We start from the raw sequence: 17,021 nt of genomic DNA, 5'->3' as shown, positions 1-17,021 counted from the left end.
CCCCAAAAGATGACATTTTCTCCCAGAAATGCCAGTTCCCCCACCCCACCCCCCCCCAAGGTACCACATTTTCTTCCAAAAATAAGACATTCTCTCCCCAAAATAATGGTTTGCTCCAATGAAATGACATTATCTCCCAGAAATACCAGTTTTTGCCCAAACGTAGGACAGTACCACAAGTATCACATCTCAATCTGAAAGAGGACACTTTCTTCCAAACATACGGTATTTCCTCCCAAAATCCCACCCTTCACCCAAATACATGGCATTTGCTCCCACAAGGACTACTTTTCCATCAAAAATAGGACACTTTCTCCCCAAACAAGGATATTTTCTCCCTGAAATACCAGTCTTCTCCCCAAAGGGATGACGTTTTCTACCAGAAATACAGGTTTTCTTAGGTATACTGCATGTTTCATCCACAAAATACTACATGGCAGTAGCAAATGTGACATTTTCCAACAAAAATATGATATTTCCTCCCAGAAATTCCTCCCAGAAATACCAGCTTTCTCGCAACTATGTGATCTTTTCTGCCTAAAGAAGACAGTTTCTCCCGGAAACACAGTTCTCTCACAGACATAGGAACTTTCCCCCCCAAGATAAGATATTTTCTCCCAGAAATACCAGTTCTCTTAGAAACGCCTCCCATTTTCTACCAAAAATATGACTTCACACTCCTCAATAGGACATTTATTCCCAGAAATAGGGCATTTTATCACAGAAATACCAGTTTCTCCCCCCAAAATACGACGACATTTTCTCTCAGAAACAAGACATTTTCTCCCAGGAATACCAGTACCCTTAGAAATTCCTCACATTTCATCCCAAGAGCACTACTTTACACTCCTCAATATCATGTTTACTCCCATCAAAATGACATCTGATCACAGATATTCCAGTTTTCTAACAAAGATGGGACATATTCCCCCGGAAATACCAGCTTATTTTTTAAAATGCGGCATTTTCTCCCCAGAATCCCAGCTTTCTCACAAATAGATGTCATTTTCCAACAAAGCATGCTGTCTTCTCCCAGAAATTGCCGTTTTCTGAGAAATACTTTCCATTTTCTCTCAAAAGTACTACTCTACACTCCTGAAGAGGACATTTTCTCCCATATAGACCCTATTTTCTCCCCAAAGGACCGGTTTGCACTCCAAAAAGAAGACAGTTGCTCTCAAATAGAAGACATTCCTTCCCAGAATTTCCCCCTTTTCTCCAACAAGTAGGTCATTTTCTCACAGAAATACCACATTTCAGTTGCAAAGCTGACCTTTTCTTCCAAAAATAGGATATTTTCTCCCAGAAATACCCGTTTTCTTACAACTACCACAGGTTTTCTCCCCAAAATATCAGAGGACAAGACCAAATTTTGCACTTGCAACCAAAGTTATCCTTATCCCCCAACCCCTTTTGTTCCTTCGCTTTGCCAAGGGCTGCCTTCCACCATACAGATGGGAGGAAGGAGGCATGCAAAGAGCGTGCAGGCAGCTGAGGCCACACTACAGAGCCAGGGGTGCAGGGCAAGGAAGTGTTCTTACCCCAGAGACGGAAGCTCATGCACAACAGGTCCTGCTGACGCCATCTGGAAGAGAAAGGCATTCAATGGGAGGAAGGCCAAGGAACATGGCCAGAGCTTCCAAAGGAACTTCCCAGGGAACCACTGGCAGAATTTCCTGCTGCTTCCCAACAGTTTGCAGAGCACCGCTGCCCAAAGTCAGGCTCTTAAGCCCTCCCCGTGCTGCAGAGCATCTGTTGCTTCTCCGTTTGCTTTCCAATCCCCTCAGATTCCCCAGTGCCATGGATGCGCTAGAGGCCCCTTCTTCCCATGCACTGCTGCCTTCAGCCTGAGCTCTGAGGTGAGCACTGGGAAGATTCTTCCACACCGAAGCCTATCCTGCTGCCAAGGCAACCCCCAGCCCAGTTCAAGGGAGTCCCCAGGCTGGTCCCATGGCACCCTGGAAGGATCTGGAAGATCCCACTGTGGGCCCAGGAGCTCTGAGGAGTCCCCGGGCTGATCTGGAGATGTCCCAGTAGAGTCTGGTAGGGTCCAGGGAGTCCTCATGTGGGTCTCTGTGGTCCTAGACTCATCCAGAAGGGTTTGGGGATGTTCCCAGAGGAGTCTTGCGGTGTCCAGGGGGTGCTCATGTGAGTTTGGGGGTCTGGCCACCCGTCTCACCATCTGCTGTAACATGATCACAGCGCCTTCACCAGTGGTTTGGACTCTCACCCACAAGACACACTTTGTCAACTGTGTCACTGAGGAATCGTAAGAACTGGAGTTGTTGGGGTTGGTTAATATGGACCATTGTTTGTACTCCAAAGAACACATCGTTTGTTCGGTGTATTGCTTTTAGTTTAGCTGCTTTTAGGATTGTTTTTGAACCGTGCTTCTTTATCTATTAATAAAGAAGGGGAAGATGTGGGATAAAGAAATTTGTTATCTTGCTATGAGTAAAAAAGCTCAGCAGTAATTTGAGCCAGACATAAACACACATGAGGCGCCTTGTTCCTGCAGGTAACCAGTTGTTGATGTGCGGGTATAAAAGGTTGTAAGCACTACAATAAAGGTCTTTCGTCCTTCCTTCTGCACCAGCAAGAAAGCCTGCGCCTCTCTTGCCACACCAGCAAGGGAGCTCGGAGTTCTCTTGCCACAAAGAGGAGAAGAGAGAAGGAGAGGAGAGAAAAGACAGCAGAACAAAGAAAAAAAGAGAGGAGCTTGTAAGGGAGAAGAACAGAAAGGTGATGAATGAGAGGGGAAAAGAAAGAGAGCAGAATAGAAGATACAGGTAAGAAGAGCAGATCTAAAAAGGACAAGAGAAAAAAAAAAGAGGGTAGGGAGAACAGAGGGAACAGCAAAAGAGGGAAGGGCAGATGGAGGAAGAAAGGAAGGAATGGTGCAGAGAAAAGAGGGAGAAGAGTGCAGAAAAAAAGAAAGTAGAGAAGAGGAAGAGAGAAGGCCAGAGCAAACTGAGTTACTAAGAAAAAAAAAGGAATATGAATAATTTCTAAGTTCTATTAAAGTAAAATTCTTCTTAAGACAGATTTCTTCTTGCAGCATTCATATCCTAGACAATTTAGCAATATTCAGGAACATTTTCAGTATGTTTTTGTAAAGTCTGCTTCATCTCAACTGCTCTAAAATACCCAACAGATGTCAAGTCCTTAAAGGCACTCAGAAAATCCCACTTCTTGTGTTAACATGGACAAGTTTACCTTCATGAAGGAGTAGAGAGACTTCCCATACATGGTCAGGAATCCTCTTCTGATATCCAGCAGATTCATTTCGGAGTGGGACACCATCGCTCTGATCAGAGTGCTGTCGCCTGCTCCCAGGCCCTGGGAAGCAATGCAGCCACGTGCAGCCGACACAGAACTGCTGGAGAATCACCTGCAGACACAAAGGTCTCAGTGCCCAGTCCTGTGCAGGAGCTGCTCTTCATTACGGCATTTTTGCATTAATGGAGCAATCCATGAGCAGCAGCTTGCTCCTGAGTATGGCTACTACCCTGATGTGCAGAAAAGCCTGAGCTTTCCTGGAAAAGCCAGTTTCCTGACTGGCTGCAGCTTCCATCTCACGACTGCCATAATGCTGCTGGCTGACTCGAGCACGAAAATGCAAGAAAGAAGCAAGCAATCTTACTCCAAAATCTGTTTACCTCCATGGATTTCAACAGTCTTTCAGCAAAGCACGCAGGCTCGTTTCACACGCACTTGACTGTAAGGAGAGACAAGAACAAGAGGATTAAGGCCAGTAAAAGCAGGAGGTTTTTTACAAAGCTGCAGCACTTCCTTGGTGCAGGCATTTCTTCTGTCACGATGCAACTCCAGGTTAACAAACAGCAGCTGCAGTGCAGGCATGCAGTCAGTGACGTGCTGTGAGCTGATGTCTCTGTGCCTGCACACAGCAAGATTTGCATGAAGGTCTTCATGTCTTCTGACAGCAAACCTCTGCTGCCAAAGCTCCCTTTGGCCAAGCACACCGTGCCATAAGGCACAAAGCTTTCTCACCTGGCTGGGTCTGTAAAGCACAGAATCATAGAATGGTTTGGGTTGGAGGGGACCCCTAAGATCATCGAGTTCCAACCCCCCTGCAATCTCAGGGACACCCCCCTGTGCACCAGGGTGCTCCAAGTCCCACCCAGCCTGGATTTGTGCCCACAAACAAAGACAAACCACGACTGCTTCCTGAAAGCACGTAACAGCCGCTCGAGGGCAGACACAGCACCTCTCATCATTTCATTCCTTTGTACAGAACATTTAAAAGCAGAGCACTCGCACACAGCCAGCAAAGCACCTTCCAGGTCTCCTGACATCTCAGATTTAATGCTGTCTGTTACGTCCTTGTCAGCAATGCCTCATTACCATCAAAAACTAGGGGGAAGAATCCATGGCAGAAAGTCAGAGAGATTCAAAGGATCACTCTGCAACAATACTATACTGCATGAGCATTCTATCATTCCTGCTAAACCAGGATTGTCCCACAGAAAGAATTCATTTTCATTGCTAACAGACTTGCTAATTGGCCTACCACAGCTACTACCATTTTCAAGACCTGCTACTTTGTGCTGCCAATCAAGTTTCTTAGCTCCTCTCCCCCCTACCCCAATGGCAGTCACACCTCATGTTCTCTGCTTTCCATGCTGGAGCAGCAGCCAATTGTACTTATGTTTCTAAAGCCCCTTTCAGTCTCAGGAGGGAACAAAACAGCCTGAATGGAATGAATGGAATGGGGCTCTCTCCAGGACATCTGCTGCCTCAGAAGAGTTCACATTTACTGAACAACCTACGGAGCTCCTACAAAAGCAACACACACAGACAAGGAAGGGAAAAAAAACCCAGGACACTGTGCAGGGGTGCTGCCTCTCAGCAGGTGATCTCTGCTCTGTGTACAGAGGACGGACATAAACTGCACCTCATCTGTTCCCCATTTCTTCTCCCCTGCTCCTACAGGCACTGACACACACTGTGGATGACAAAGTGAGGCTCATGGAGAAGACTGGGCATACAGGAGATCTTTAATTCCTCAGAGCTAGAGCACTGCTGGCCCGTACTTGTACTTGACCACAGGTACTTTCCAACAAGCACCAACCAGGCACGGCAACCCACAACCAAAATGTCATTGCCCCTGCCAAGCAGCCAGCCTGTCTGGAGACTCTCATTATAGTCCTGCAAACAAGACTAGAACCATTACTCCCATTTCACAGGTTGGCTTCTCTTCACCACACATCACATGCACAAGAATAGATTGGGAAGCACATTACTACACACCTGAACATCTGCTGAGCACAGCCACTTACATTCCTTCATCTCTGTTTCCCTGCAAAGACACAAGGATAGAAGACTCCGTTCACCAGAGCATCTACTGGAAGCAATTCCTGGGAATTCCTCATTCAGGATCAGCTGCTGGAGATGGATAATGGAGTCCTTCAAAGGGAACAGTAGCTCACAAACACAGTGAAACACAGCTCAGGTGTGCTTTGGGCTTCCTTCTAAAAATGAGCAGCAACCCACTTTACTGGTATGTTTAAAGAAGAGCCCACAACACTGGTGCACACCCAGAGTCAGAGTCCCCTCCCTGCAGAAGCTGGGCTTGAGGAGCAGACATGGGACACACAGGGTGAGAAAAAGCCAGCCTGGAGCTCCTCACCACTGAGTGCAGAGCTCTGCCCACAGCTCTGAAGATTCACCTCCTTTCCCCTCAGCTTGGCTCACCATTGTTAGGGACACGAGGACCCTTCAAAACATGGAAGATGTGTCAGATACGATGCCATCCTCAAGGGAGAGCCACATTCTAGCAAGAACACACACACAGCATCCATTAGGAGCTGGGCCACCACCTGGGTGCTGCCCACAACATTTGCCAGCCATAACCTGCTACGTGCAGAGCTGGGCCCAGGGCTCTCAGCATCACTGCAGTGCTCCAGCCATCATCATCAGTGCTGCAGTCTCCAATTAAGAAGCACAGACAGCAAGAAACTGGCAAGAGAGCCACAAGTCCTGCTGACAGACAGAATGCTCCTCCCTGTTTTATTTACACCAGTTCAGCTGCTGGTGAAATTCCAGTCTAGCTTCTCTCTGCACAAACAGCAACACCCAGGTTGGCCAGTCCGTCACACCTGAAAGCTCCCCAGACTCCTTCCTCTTCACATCTGCCTGCACACACACACACACACACACACTGACTGTCAGGCAGCAGGACAAGGCCTGGCCTGTCACACTACTTACGAAGCTCGTAGTTCTCCTTAATGCAACCAACTTCTTCATTGGTGCAAGAAGCCACAATTTCAACCAGGCAGCACCTATTCCTCTCCCTAGGGAATCACTAATTCAAGATTTAAGATAGCAGCAACTGCTCGTGACACGCAGCCAGGTTTCTTTAAGAATTCATAGTAAGACATACATAACAAAGCAGCAAGCCCTTGGCCAGAACATAAGCCATACAAAAGGAAGATTTCCAAACCTTCACAGCCCTCCTTAGTTCATGCACATCATACATGGTGGTGGGAGTCATCATCCCAATGAGCACCCTTGTAAAATTCCCCTCAGATCTGACTTCGAGTCACCCATCAAATCCTAGAAGGCCAGGAGAGGAGAAAGGAGTTGGCAGAAAGTACGGCTTTTGAGGACAGAAGGAACTGAGCTGCTCACCACTTCTCTTCAGGCTCCAACCCTCCTTGCATCAACAACTGCTCTCAACTGAACGGGAACAAAACAACCTTGGTCAGGTAAAGTCTCTGCTTTCTCTTATGGAGACTGGGTTGTTTTTCACTTTTCACCCAAGTGACACAACCACATTCACGCATCTCTGCAGACCACCTGCCCTGCCAGGAGTGCTCTTGTAGCACTCTTGTAGGTGATCAGAACTCACTGATGTTGGGAAGCATTTAGTTTGATCAAGATGTCAACGATGGCATCTTCATCCGTGCAAGAAACAAATGGAAGCCAGGCGGGCTGCTTGCACAACAAAGTGCCCTCTGCTCCTGTGCCACCTCCAGTCCCCTACACAGCCGGCTCTCAACAGCCCCAGGATACATCCATCTATGTACACAAAGCTGCCAGGACCCACACCACCAGAGCAGCTGCATTTCGGGACATGAAGGGCACTTCTGTTTCCACTGCCCAACGATTTTTAGGGCAGCTGTGCAGCAGAGCAATGCAAGCAGCTACGCTTCCCTCTAACAAACCACCATTTGTGGTGCAGCCATTCCCAGTGCTGGGGAAAAAAAAAAAAGTTGACCTGTGGAGGAAGATCAGCTTACCAAAGCCCTTCATGGCCTTCCTGAGTGCCTGCACTTCTTGCTTAGCGCTGAAACTTGAGACCCCCTTGATTGTTGTCTAAGGCCACAAGAAAAGGATTTAGCAAAGGCAGACTTGCACCAATGCACACATAGAATTGAATTGAAAAGAAAAAAACACCAAACATAAAAGATGTGAAAACAGAGATAGTAAACCTCCACCCACACATGTGATGTGGTACCAGGCTTCTGTCTCACGCAGCAGTCTACTCTAGTGGGACTTCCCAAGCACATCAGAAAGAAGCCACAGGGCACAACGACAAGGAGAACATTTCTCCACATTGCTGTCCATTAAGTATCTAGTTTCCAGTGAAACAGCTGGACCACCTGGTATCTGTGTTCAGGCCCACCAGGCTTTCTTCCTAGCAGTTCTCCATGTCAGTCACAAAGCAGTGTGCTCCCATCACAGCCCCACTCCTGACTTGTCTTGTAGCAGATTTATTCTGCACCATTACTTTTGCTCTGTGAGGCTGCACCTAGAGAACAGTGTCCAGGTCTGGGCTCCCAGGCTAGACATACTGCAAAGAGTCCAATGGAGGGCTACCAAGATGGTGAAGGGACTGAAACACCTCCTCTATGACAAGAGGCTGAGACAGAGGGGGCTGCTCAGCCTGAAGAAAGGGAGCTCAGAGGAATCCCACCCACAGCCATCAATCCCAGCAGGGAGGGGCAGAGAGGACGGAGCCAGGCTGCATCCAGTGGAGCCCAGTGCCAGGACCAGAGGCTGCCACCAAACATCAGGAGCACTCCTGCACTGTAAGCGCTGCAGCACTGGCACAGGGACACAGAGAGGCTGCACCCTCTCCTCTTGTCTCCAAACCCATCTGGACATCTGGACACGGTCCCGGGCACCACTTCAGGTGGCCCTGCTGGAGAATCACACAGGTTGGAAAAGTGACCTTAAAGATCACCAAGTCCAACCACGACCTGACCATACTACCCCAATTAACAACCTTCCTCTAAATCACGGCCCTGAGCACCATATCCAAAAGGTTTTTAAACACATTCAGGGACGGTGACTCAACCCCCTCCCTGGGCAATGCAGTGCCTAACAACCCTTACTGTACAGAAGTTTACAACCTCAACTTACCCCACGTCTGTGCGTCCTGTGGAACCCCACAGATGTGACAATGGGCTCTGGCTTCTGGGTGCTTCTCAAAGGAAACCAGCGCACGGTGTCAGGAGCGGAGGAGGAAGTAGCCGATCCTACCACTGACGCTGCCATCGCGCGTCCCTCCCTATGACTCCCACACCTTCCTCTTCCCAGGAAGAGGCCGGCAAGGAGCGGGGCGGAGCGGAGCGGGGCGGGGCGGAGCGGTCGAGGGCGCGGGCTCAGCCTCTCTGCGGTCCCCCGCGTCTCCGCCCTCCTCTTCCCGCAGCTCCAGCCAGGGTCCGGGGCCCCGGAAGCGGAGCGGGTGCACAGCGCGGGGCGGCGCCGCGGGCAGCCGGGCCGGGGCCATGCGGGACGCGCGCGGTGATGACGCAATGACGGTGCGACCGCGGACGGAAAGGATCCCGCGCGGAGCGCCCGCCCCATTCGGCGGACCGACTAACGGGAGAGCGAAGGAGGCGGGGCCGAGCGCGGGCTCTCCACCAATGGCGGACGCGGGTGCGGGGCCGCCGTGATGGCGCTGGCGCGAGGGCAGAGTCGCGGCGCTTCGCCGCCCCGCGTCCCCGCCGCCGCCCGCCCCGTGCCTCGGGGACGCCGGGCGGTCAAGGGAAGGTGGTGCGGGAGCACCGCTGCCGGCCTTGTCCGTCCCCCGCCGGAACCGAGCCGTCCTCGTTGCGGCGGGGCGCCGCCGGGCTGCGAGAAGCGGCGGCTTACCGCGAGCGGCGGGACCCGGCCGGTGTCCGGGAGCGGCTCCTGACTGAGCCGGGCAGCCCCGGAAGAGAGGGAGCGATCGCACGGATCGAGACGCGTTCGAGCCCGGCACAGAATCAGCAAGAGCCTTCGGCTCTCGCCCGGCTCCAATCATCGGCAGCGCTGTGCTGAGCTGCTGCCCCGCAGCCGCAGTCCTCAAGGGCCGGTTTCCATCTCTCTGTCCCCGTGCGGAGCTCCCGGAGCCGCGTGAGCTTCGTGTTGGCCCCGAGGAGGGAAGCCGTGAGGGGGGATGATTGTTCGGGTGGTGCTGGTTGGGAATACGGTCAGTTCTCTGTTTATTGCTTCTATGTTAAATGATTCAATGTTTAGCGTTCGTTTTTCAGTACTTTTGTGTGCAGTCAATTCTGCAGCTCCAAAGACCCCCCCCCCCGTCCCCGTGTCCACCTCCGGGTAAGGATGGGGTGGCACAAACCGCCGTGTCATAGGACTGCAACCACCAGCCCCGTTCCTTCCCCCAACAGGGGACCAAGAGCAGGATCCCCAACAGCGAAAACGTCAGCTCCCCTGTGCCCCGTGTATGGCTGTGAGAAGGATGGAGTAGAACATGCACAAGGCTTATGATTGCCATGACACAGGGTTGACATATTCATAAATCCCTTTCCCTTTTTCCTCTCCCTTGTCCTCTCCCTTTTCCTTTTCCTTTCCTTCCGCAAGAGAAGATGGCTGTACTCTGAGGGCAGGCGGGGGCAGGACAAGGGTCAGGAGCAAGGGCAGAATGGTTTCTTTGTTGCTCCATGGAAGGAAGGGCTGTGCTTAGCGCAGGCGGATTTGCCCCGGTGTTTCTTACAAGGACTGAGGGTGGGATGAGACGTGCCCTGCAGTGGGCGTGCTTGCCAGTAGGCAAAGGAGAAATGCAAATGATTACAGTCAGTCTCTGCACTGTACTGGGGACCCCGCCTGGGAGCAGAGCGACGTGAGAGCCCCACTGCCTTCTGCCCGTGAGCTGAACGGAAGGATTCCTGGGCTGAGATGAACCTACATCTCTGCAGCTCCTGACCTCTTGGATTTGGTGATCTGGTGCAGGGAAGCTTTTGGCCATCATTTATCATCGCCATAGCTAAACTGCATGGGAAAAGTTGACGTTAGATCTTGCATCCAAGCTTTGAGCACAGCTTTGACTTGCCAGTGCTTTCCATTGTCTCCACTTGTCTGGTGTCTCCCTGAAAAGTATGCCTGGTCTGGAAATCTGTTCTTATGTCCTAGCTTTTGTGCAGTAAAGGAGCTTTTGAAACGTTGCTTCTTGCAGCCGTTCAGTGTTTCAGGAGAGAGAAAAACACGGCTGGCAGAGGCTGGATTTCTGCTGTTAGTGAAGCTAAGCTTCAATTCTGAACTGACTCTTACACTGGGAATGTGAGCAAAGCCTGCAGACACAGAGGATTAGCTTTTCCCTGCAGGCCGAGCACATCAGAGGCAGGTCATCACTGGGAGAGCTCGTGCTTTACAGCATCAGGCCGTACAGAGAAAGTAATTCTAAAAGCAAGCTTGCCAGTTCTTTTTGAGCTGAGCGGTTGTTGAGCAAGGAAAGATTGGAGATGCTGTTTGCTCATGGAAGGCGGAGAGGCAAAAAGCAAGGAAAGGGTGTGCTGTGCATGGCCAGCTCATCGCACCTGCACCGCTCCCCTGCTCCAAGGAGGAGCAGCTCAGCGAGCTTGGCCTGGGCCACTGAAGGGAACACAGCAACATCTGGACCAACCCCTCCATTCCCGCCCCTCCGCACGCCTCGCCACTTTCCTGCTTTTCATGCCAGGGTGGGGCGGAGTGGCTTTCAGCTGAGTCCGGTCACGGCGCCGGCGGAACCACCGTCCCCAGCACTGGGCCGTGTGGGCGACTGGTGGTGGTGCTGGGATGGATGGACTGCTCTGCACTGCAGAAGGAAAGCAGCAGCCCATCCGACTCCGTGTGGCTTCCATTTAGACTGCAATAAAGGAAATATCTCACCGTAGCTACGAGCCAGTTGAGTCAAAAGAAGCTCAGCACCTCAGCTTCCTGGAGCGTGGCATCTCATTTAAAATAATGGGGTTTGAAAGCTGAACAGAGTCTAGTCCAACAAGCTTATTCTCTTAGGGCGTGAAGAAGCTGAGGAAACCAACTCAGGAATGGGACACAGCATGTGTTGTGTCAAGCAGGTGATGCCTTTATTACAGTCGGGTGCGTGGGATCGCTCCACCAACACGCACAGCCAGAGAAGCAGGGATTGCAGATTTATTGGCGTAGCATGTACGTATCCATCACATTCCAAGGACATGGGCAGAAATTCCAAGAAATAATTCACATCTCTGGTGGTCATGAGATGAAGGCTAATAATCATCCTCGCTGTCAATTTCCAACCTTTTAAGGGGGCCTGCCCAAGCCGGCTCCCACTGATGTTACGTCATGCTGAGGCATCCGTTTTGCCATCTTACCTTCAACAAGAGGATGTCAATTCTAAACTGATTCCAGAAATTCCATGGGAGGGAGCAGATGTCCTGGCAGACAGAACAAACTGTGATCTTCAAGGACCCTTGTGGCACAAACCATTCTACAGTTCAATGATCACTAAGGAACATCCCAACCCATGCCATCCTATGCCTCTCTGATCTTCCAGGACCCTTCCAACACAAACCAATCTACGGTTCTTTGATCAACAAGGAACTCCCAACGCTGGCCATCCCAACCAAGCCATCCTGTGGTTCTTAATGATCTTCCAGGACCCTTCCAACACAAACCATCCTATGGTTCTATGATCTTCCAGGACTTTCCCAACGCATCCATGCTGTGGTTCTTAATGATCTCCAAGGACCCTCCTGTGCTGGTGATGTCACAATGCCGTGCTGAGCTCACAGAGGCCCCGGGGCGGGGCGGGGGCAGTGGGTCAGCGCTCACCCTGCCGGCCCCATTCTGCGGGTGTGCAGGTCTGCGAGCAGCTGTGCGAGCGGTGCAGCCATGCGGGCCCAGTTTGCCAGCGGAAATTTAACAGCGCTGCAGCGCGTGAAGCTGCTGCAGGAGCTGATGGAGGTGAGCTCTGGGTGCGCGGGCACAGAAGGGCCGGCGGGCCGAGCTGCCGGCTGGAGGGCGCCCTGCCTGTGGCGCGGCAGCAGAGGGCCGGGCACCTCCGGCGGGATGCAGAGCTGCCGGCAGCGCCTCGGTGCCAGCGCCGCTCCTCTCTCCTCCCACAGGCTCATGAGCGGGCTGTGGAGAACCACAGAGCCGCGGCCAGGGAATTGCTGATGAAGGTGAGCGGATGCAGCGGCACGGGCCGGTGTGGGTGTGCGGGCTCAGCAGTGCTGCCGTGGGGCGTGGGGTGGGAGAAGTCCCCCCGTGCGGGGCTGCAGCTGCAGCCCTGCGGGCGCCGGTCGCCCCGATGGAGGAGGTGGGAGGGGACGGCGGCACGGAGCTCCATGGGAGCGCCGGTGCCCTGATGGCCTCTCCTCCTTGCCCGCAGGAGTGCCGGAAAGCAGGGGATGAAAGAGCGGCTGCTAGGCGAGAGGAGCTGGAGCAGGTAGGGTGGAGCGGAGGCTCGTCCTCAGAGCTCGGCGTCCTCACGGCTCTGGCTGTGAGGAGGACCTCGGTCCCGGTCCCTTGGGTCCATGGGTCCCAGCACAGCCATCCCACATGGCCCAGCTGTTGTCTTGCAGGAGAAGCAGCTCATCGCCCAGCTGGAAAAGCAGCTGCACTCTGAGACCGAGGAGATTGAGGTAGTGTGGAGGGGCGAGGGGATCGGGGCTACCCGCCCCCAGGCTGGGGACCCTGGAGGAGGGCTGCAACGGGCACGGCGCTCACGCTTTTGTCTGCCAGGTGCTGCGCCAGGAGAAACAGCGCCTGCAAGAGGAGCTGGAGGAGCTGGAGGTGGAGAGTGCCTGGTGAGTGGGACTGGGCCCTGCAGCCCACGCCTGCACCCCGGGGGTCTCTGCAGCACCCGGGGCAGCAATGGGGCTGCAGCGCCGCTGGGCTTGGGGCTCAGGTTCCGTTCGGCACATGGCGGGACGGAGCAGCCCCATCCCAGCCCTGGAGTGGGCACACACTGCTGGGGAGCCCCCGCAGTGACAGAGGCCGGCACCCTCCAACCGAGCCTTGTGTCCTACAGGCAGCAGCATCAGCTGGAGCTGGAGGCAGCCCCCGTGCCTGGGGCTGTGCTGCCAGAGCTGGTGGAGGCACAGCTGGTAAGGGGCAGAGCCCACCGCACCCTCACCCCACCCACAAGGGTCTCCCCGGGGACGGGGCTCCCTGCAGCACCGGGGCTGTGCTGCTGCGCTGCCGGCTCCCGCTGTCCCGCACGAGCCCCGGCTGTGCAGCAGGGCCTGACCACTGTCCCTGCCCTGTGTTCACCTACAGGAGAAGGAGGATTGGGCGAGGAGACGAGGGCTCACCTTCTGGATGCAGTGAGTGTCCCCTCGTTGCCCCGTGCCCCGCCGCCAGCAGCCGGGCTCCCGGCGGGGGGCTGATGGCCTGGACCCCCACTGCAGCCGGCGGGGCTCCCAAACGGCCCCTTCGGCACTGTGTGGGGCTGTGCTGCCGTGGGGGGGGACGCCTCATTCCCGGCCCCCTTTCTCTTTTGCCCCGCAGGACGATCTGCCTCATCCTGGTCTCCCTCCAGCTGCTCCTCGTTGTTGTGCTGGGCTCTGCAGTGCTGTACGCCCAGCACTTCGACCAGGAGCTCTTCTATCGGCTCCTGCCTCGAGTGCTGCCCCGGGCAATGTACGCTTCCCTGGCGTACTTTGCGAGCAGCACCCTGCGTGTGGTCTGTGATGGGCTGCTGCCCATCTGACCGCCGGGCTCAGTAGCCCCTCCAAGCTCAGGGCTGCGCGGTGGAGCGCAGGGAGAGGGCTCTGTCCCCATGGAAGGGGCCTCTCCTGTGCTCCTGCCCCCCGGGGCACACAGGCACAGCTGTGGGGCAGTGCTGGCAGGCAGCTGAGTGCCACCGCTTTGGACTTCTCAGTGAGTTTCTACTGTCGTCGTGAGCCGTCGTCGGCTGAACACCACCTCCTTCGACGACCCATCACACTGGAGATCCGCACCTGACACCAGGACGTGGCTGGATCTACGAGCGCTTTGCTGCCTGTCCCTCTTTCTCCATTTTCTGCCTTTTCTCTTTGTCATCTGTTATTCTTTGGCTCTTTGTCACAGCCATTGCCTACAGTTGTTACATCTAATGTTATTCATTGCAATCAGCCCATTGGCCAATGTTACCACCAATTGGTTGTTGCTGGCTGTTAAGAAAACTCTCAATAAATGGTCATCTATTATTCCTCTGAGTTTGGATGACTCCATTGCGGTAGCGGCCCTTTGCTGACCAGGGGAGGCACGGCTCAGGAGACGGAAAGAGATTCAGCCCTTCAAAAGGCACCGAGTGGGATGAGACGTAGATGGGAAGAGAAACGGGATGAGCAGCGCCCCTCTGCACACAGATATCTGCTGCTGTGTCTGCACAGATCTCTTCTGCCCAGTGGAGTTTGTCCATGAAGGCTGCAGCAAAGAAAAAGTGTCTCTGCTGGAGAGCTCTGGAGAGGCATAGAGATGGAAGACAGGAGAAATGAAAACTAAAAGCAGAAGCCCAAGGTCAAATGGTGCCAAACAGCATAACCCCGGGAACAAGAGGCTGAACCCCTTTAGCAACAGCCTGAAGCCAAGGCCCAAAGATTTAACCCTTTTAACAGGAAGTTGCACCCCAGTGCCAAATGCTGCACCCCTTTCACCAAATCTTAGTGCAGGACTGGTGGCTGTGGCTTTAGACCCCTGCAGAGCAGGGCAGAGCTATGGGCAGAGCAGCTTCAGGGAAGGGAAGACGGCAGTGGGCAACGGATGTGAAGTGCAAAGGGTGAAAAAAAAGCTCTTCTTCGGTTCTCTGCTCTCTGACGTGGCATCTTGGATGGGGAATGGAATAAACCCCCCACAGTTCAGGAGGAAACAGAGTCCTGTGTTCCACCTGGACTGCCACAAGTCTGTGGGGGCAGATGAGATTAATCCAAAGTACTGGGGGAGCTGGTGGAGGTGAAAAGCCAAGCTGCTTTCCATCATCTGTCAGCCCTCCTGGTCAACTGGAGATGCACTTTGGCCACAACAACACCAGGCACCGCTATGAGCGTGGGGCAGAGCAGCTGGAAGTCAGCATAGAGCAAACAAACCTGGGGTTGACACTCAGCTGAACACGAGCCAGCAGTGTGCCCAGTGGCCAAGAGGACCAATGGCATCCTGGCCTGCATCAGAAATGGTGCTGCCAGCAGAGCAGGAAGTGATTGCCCCTCTGCACTCGGCTCTGGTGAGGCTGCAGCTCCAGTGCTGTGTTCAGCTCTGGGCCCCTCGCTGCAAGAAGGGTCCTGGGGAGACCTCACTGCTCTGTAACTCCTGAGGGCAGCAGTGGTGAGCTGGGGGTTGGTCTCTGCTCTCACCTAACAGCGAGAGGATGAGAGAGAACGGCCTCAAGTTGCACCAGGGGAGATTCAGGCTGAACGTTAGGAAGTATTAGTGCTCCAGCAGAGTGGTCGGGCTGCAATGGGCTGCACTGGCAGCAGTGGAGTCGCCGGCCCTGGAGGTGTTCAAGAAACATTGAGACGTTGTGTTGAGGGACGCGGACTAGTGAGAGCTATGGGTGATCTCAGCCTTGGTGATTGTGTGATTCTGGGTGGGGGATTGAGGGGGGACATTGGGGGGGGACGAGGATCAGAATGGGGGAACAGAAGGGGTGGGACGGGGGTTGGGGGGAAAAGGGATCCTTAGGGTATGAATAGGGGGACTCATTAGGGCGGAACGGAAGCCCCTGGTAGTCAGAATGGGGAGTTTCATGGGGGAGGGAAGGGGGGAATGGGGAAGGGATTCTAGGGGTCAGAATGGGGGTCTGAGGGTTTGTCCTGGTGGGGCGAGGGGGGTTAAATAGGATCAGAATGGGGGAATAGGAAGAGTGTGACGGGATAAGGGGAGGAGGAAAGGGACCTTGGGGGTCAGAATGGGAATGTGGGGCGAACTGAAGGGGGGGTGGAGGAGGACTGCAGGGATCAGAATGGGGGAATTGGAGGGAGGAGGGGGCTCCAATAGCCAGATGGGAGGGGGACCACAGAGGAGGGTGTGACCCTGGGGGTCAGAAAGAGGGATTGGGGGGGTTGTTGCTGAACCACTGGGGGGTGACACAGGGCACCTCCTGCTGCCAAGCAGAGGTCCTGAGCGATACAGAAGCTCCACTGGGCCAAAGCAGAGCAGCATGCAAACCCTGGCTCCCTTAAGCCCAGTCCCCTCCTCAGTGCCCCCCCCAAATACCTGTAGAAGCTGAGGTGGTGCGCACTCCCCATCTGGAGTGCTGCATCCAGGTCTAGGGCCCTCAGTACAAGAAAGACAGAGAGCTGTTGGAGGGTCCAGAGGAGCCGCAGAGATGATCAGGGGGCTGGAGCAGCTCCCTTACGAAGGCAGGCTGAGGGAGCTGGGCTCAGGAGCCTCAGGAGGCTGCTGGGTGACCTCACTGCAGCCTGCAGTACCTAAAGGGAGCCTACAAACAGGAGGGGAGTCAGCTCCTGAAAAGGGGAGATAACAGCAGGACAAGGGGAAATGGTTTGGAGTTGAGGGAGGGAAGATTGAGGTTGGATGTGAGGGGAAGTTCTTGACAGAGAGCGATGAGGTGCTGGAACAGCTGCCCAGAGAGGCTGTGATGCCCCGTCCATCCCTGGAGGTGTTCAAGACCTGATTGGATGGGGCCCTGGGCAGCCTGGGCTGGTATTGAATGTGGAGGTTGGTGGCCCTGCATGTGGTGGAGCTTCGTGATCCTTGAGGTCCCTTCCAACCCGGGCCATTCTGTGGTGCTGTGATTTCTTTGTAGGAGAGGCGCTCCAGCCCTCTGATGATCTTAGCGTCCCTCCATCCGGACCCGTGGTCGCGTT

General features: G+C 54.1%; 1 protein-coding gene and 1 long non-coding RNA gene across 4 annotated transcripts in view; one reads left to right on the top strand and one right to left on the bottom strand.

Moving 5' to 3' along the window:
* Window positions 1-8,599, bottom strand: part of LOC122167032 — a 13,022-nt gene extending 4,423 nt beyond the window's left edge. The window contains exons 1-4 of one of the 3 annotated variants that reach the window (XR_006170933.1): window positions 8,389-8,599; window positions 3,660-3,718; window positions 3,217-3,391; window positions 1,542-1,585 (exon numbers count right to left, since the gene is read on the bottom strand). This is a non-coding gene — a long non-coding RNA (uncharacterized LOC122167032). Of the gene's footprint in view, window positions 1-70; window positions 2,400-3,216; window positions 3,392-3,659; window positions 3,719-8,388 lie in introns of those variants that run through there. The other 2 variants (XR_006170931.1, XR_006170932.1) reach the window with 2 other exon arrangements.
* A 554-nt stretch (window positions 8,600-9,153) lies between these two features.
* Window positions 9,154-14,385, top strand: LOC122167019. Its single transcript, XM_042831222.1, has 8 exons — window positions 9,154-12,174; window positions 12,336-12,392; window positions 12,602-12,658; window positions 12,795-12,854; window positions 12,955-13,019; window positions 13,244-13,319; window positions 13,492-13,538; window positions 13,723-14,385. Exons 1-8 carry the CDS (start codon window positions 12,103-12,105, stop codon window positions 13,922-13,924), a joined length of 636 nt encoding a protein of 211 aa, XP_042687156.1. The 5' UTR covers window positions 9,154-12,102; the 3' UTR covers window positions 13,925-14,385.
* Window positions 14,386-17,021: the final 2,636 nt, after the last annotated feature.

This window comes from Centrocercus urophasianus, unplaced genomic scaffold, assembly GCF_019232065.1.
Source record: "Centrocercus urophasianus isolate 14NV4802_14NV808 unplaced genomic scaffold, USGS_Curo_1.0 seq_102, whole genome shotgun sequence".
In the NCBI taxonomy this organism is placed as follows: Eukaryota; Metazoa; Chordata; class Aves; order Galliformes; family Phasianidae; genus Centrocercus; species Centrocercus urophasianus.
Note: the sequence above shows the minus strand (reverse complement) of the source record. Positions and strands in the feature narration are given on the sequence as shown.

Bases quoted from the DNA above. Each gene is read 5' to 3' on its own strand.
- LOC122167019 (XM_042831222.1), top strand. From the start codon at position 12,103: ATGCGGGCCCAGTTTGCCAGCGGAAATTTAACAGCGCTGCAGCGCGTG. The intron at 12,175-12,335 runs GTGAGCTCTGGG...CTCCTCCCACAG, and splicing joins TGCTGCAGGAGCTGATGGAG to GCTCATGAGCGGGCTGTGGA. The intron at 12,855-12,954 runs GTAGTGTGGAGG...TTTGTCTGCCAG, and splicing joins CTGAGACCGAGGAGATTGAG to GTGCTGCGCCAGGAGAAACA.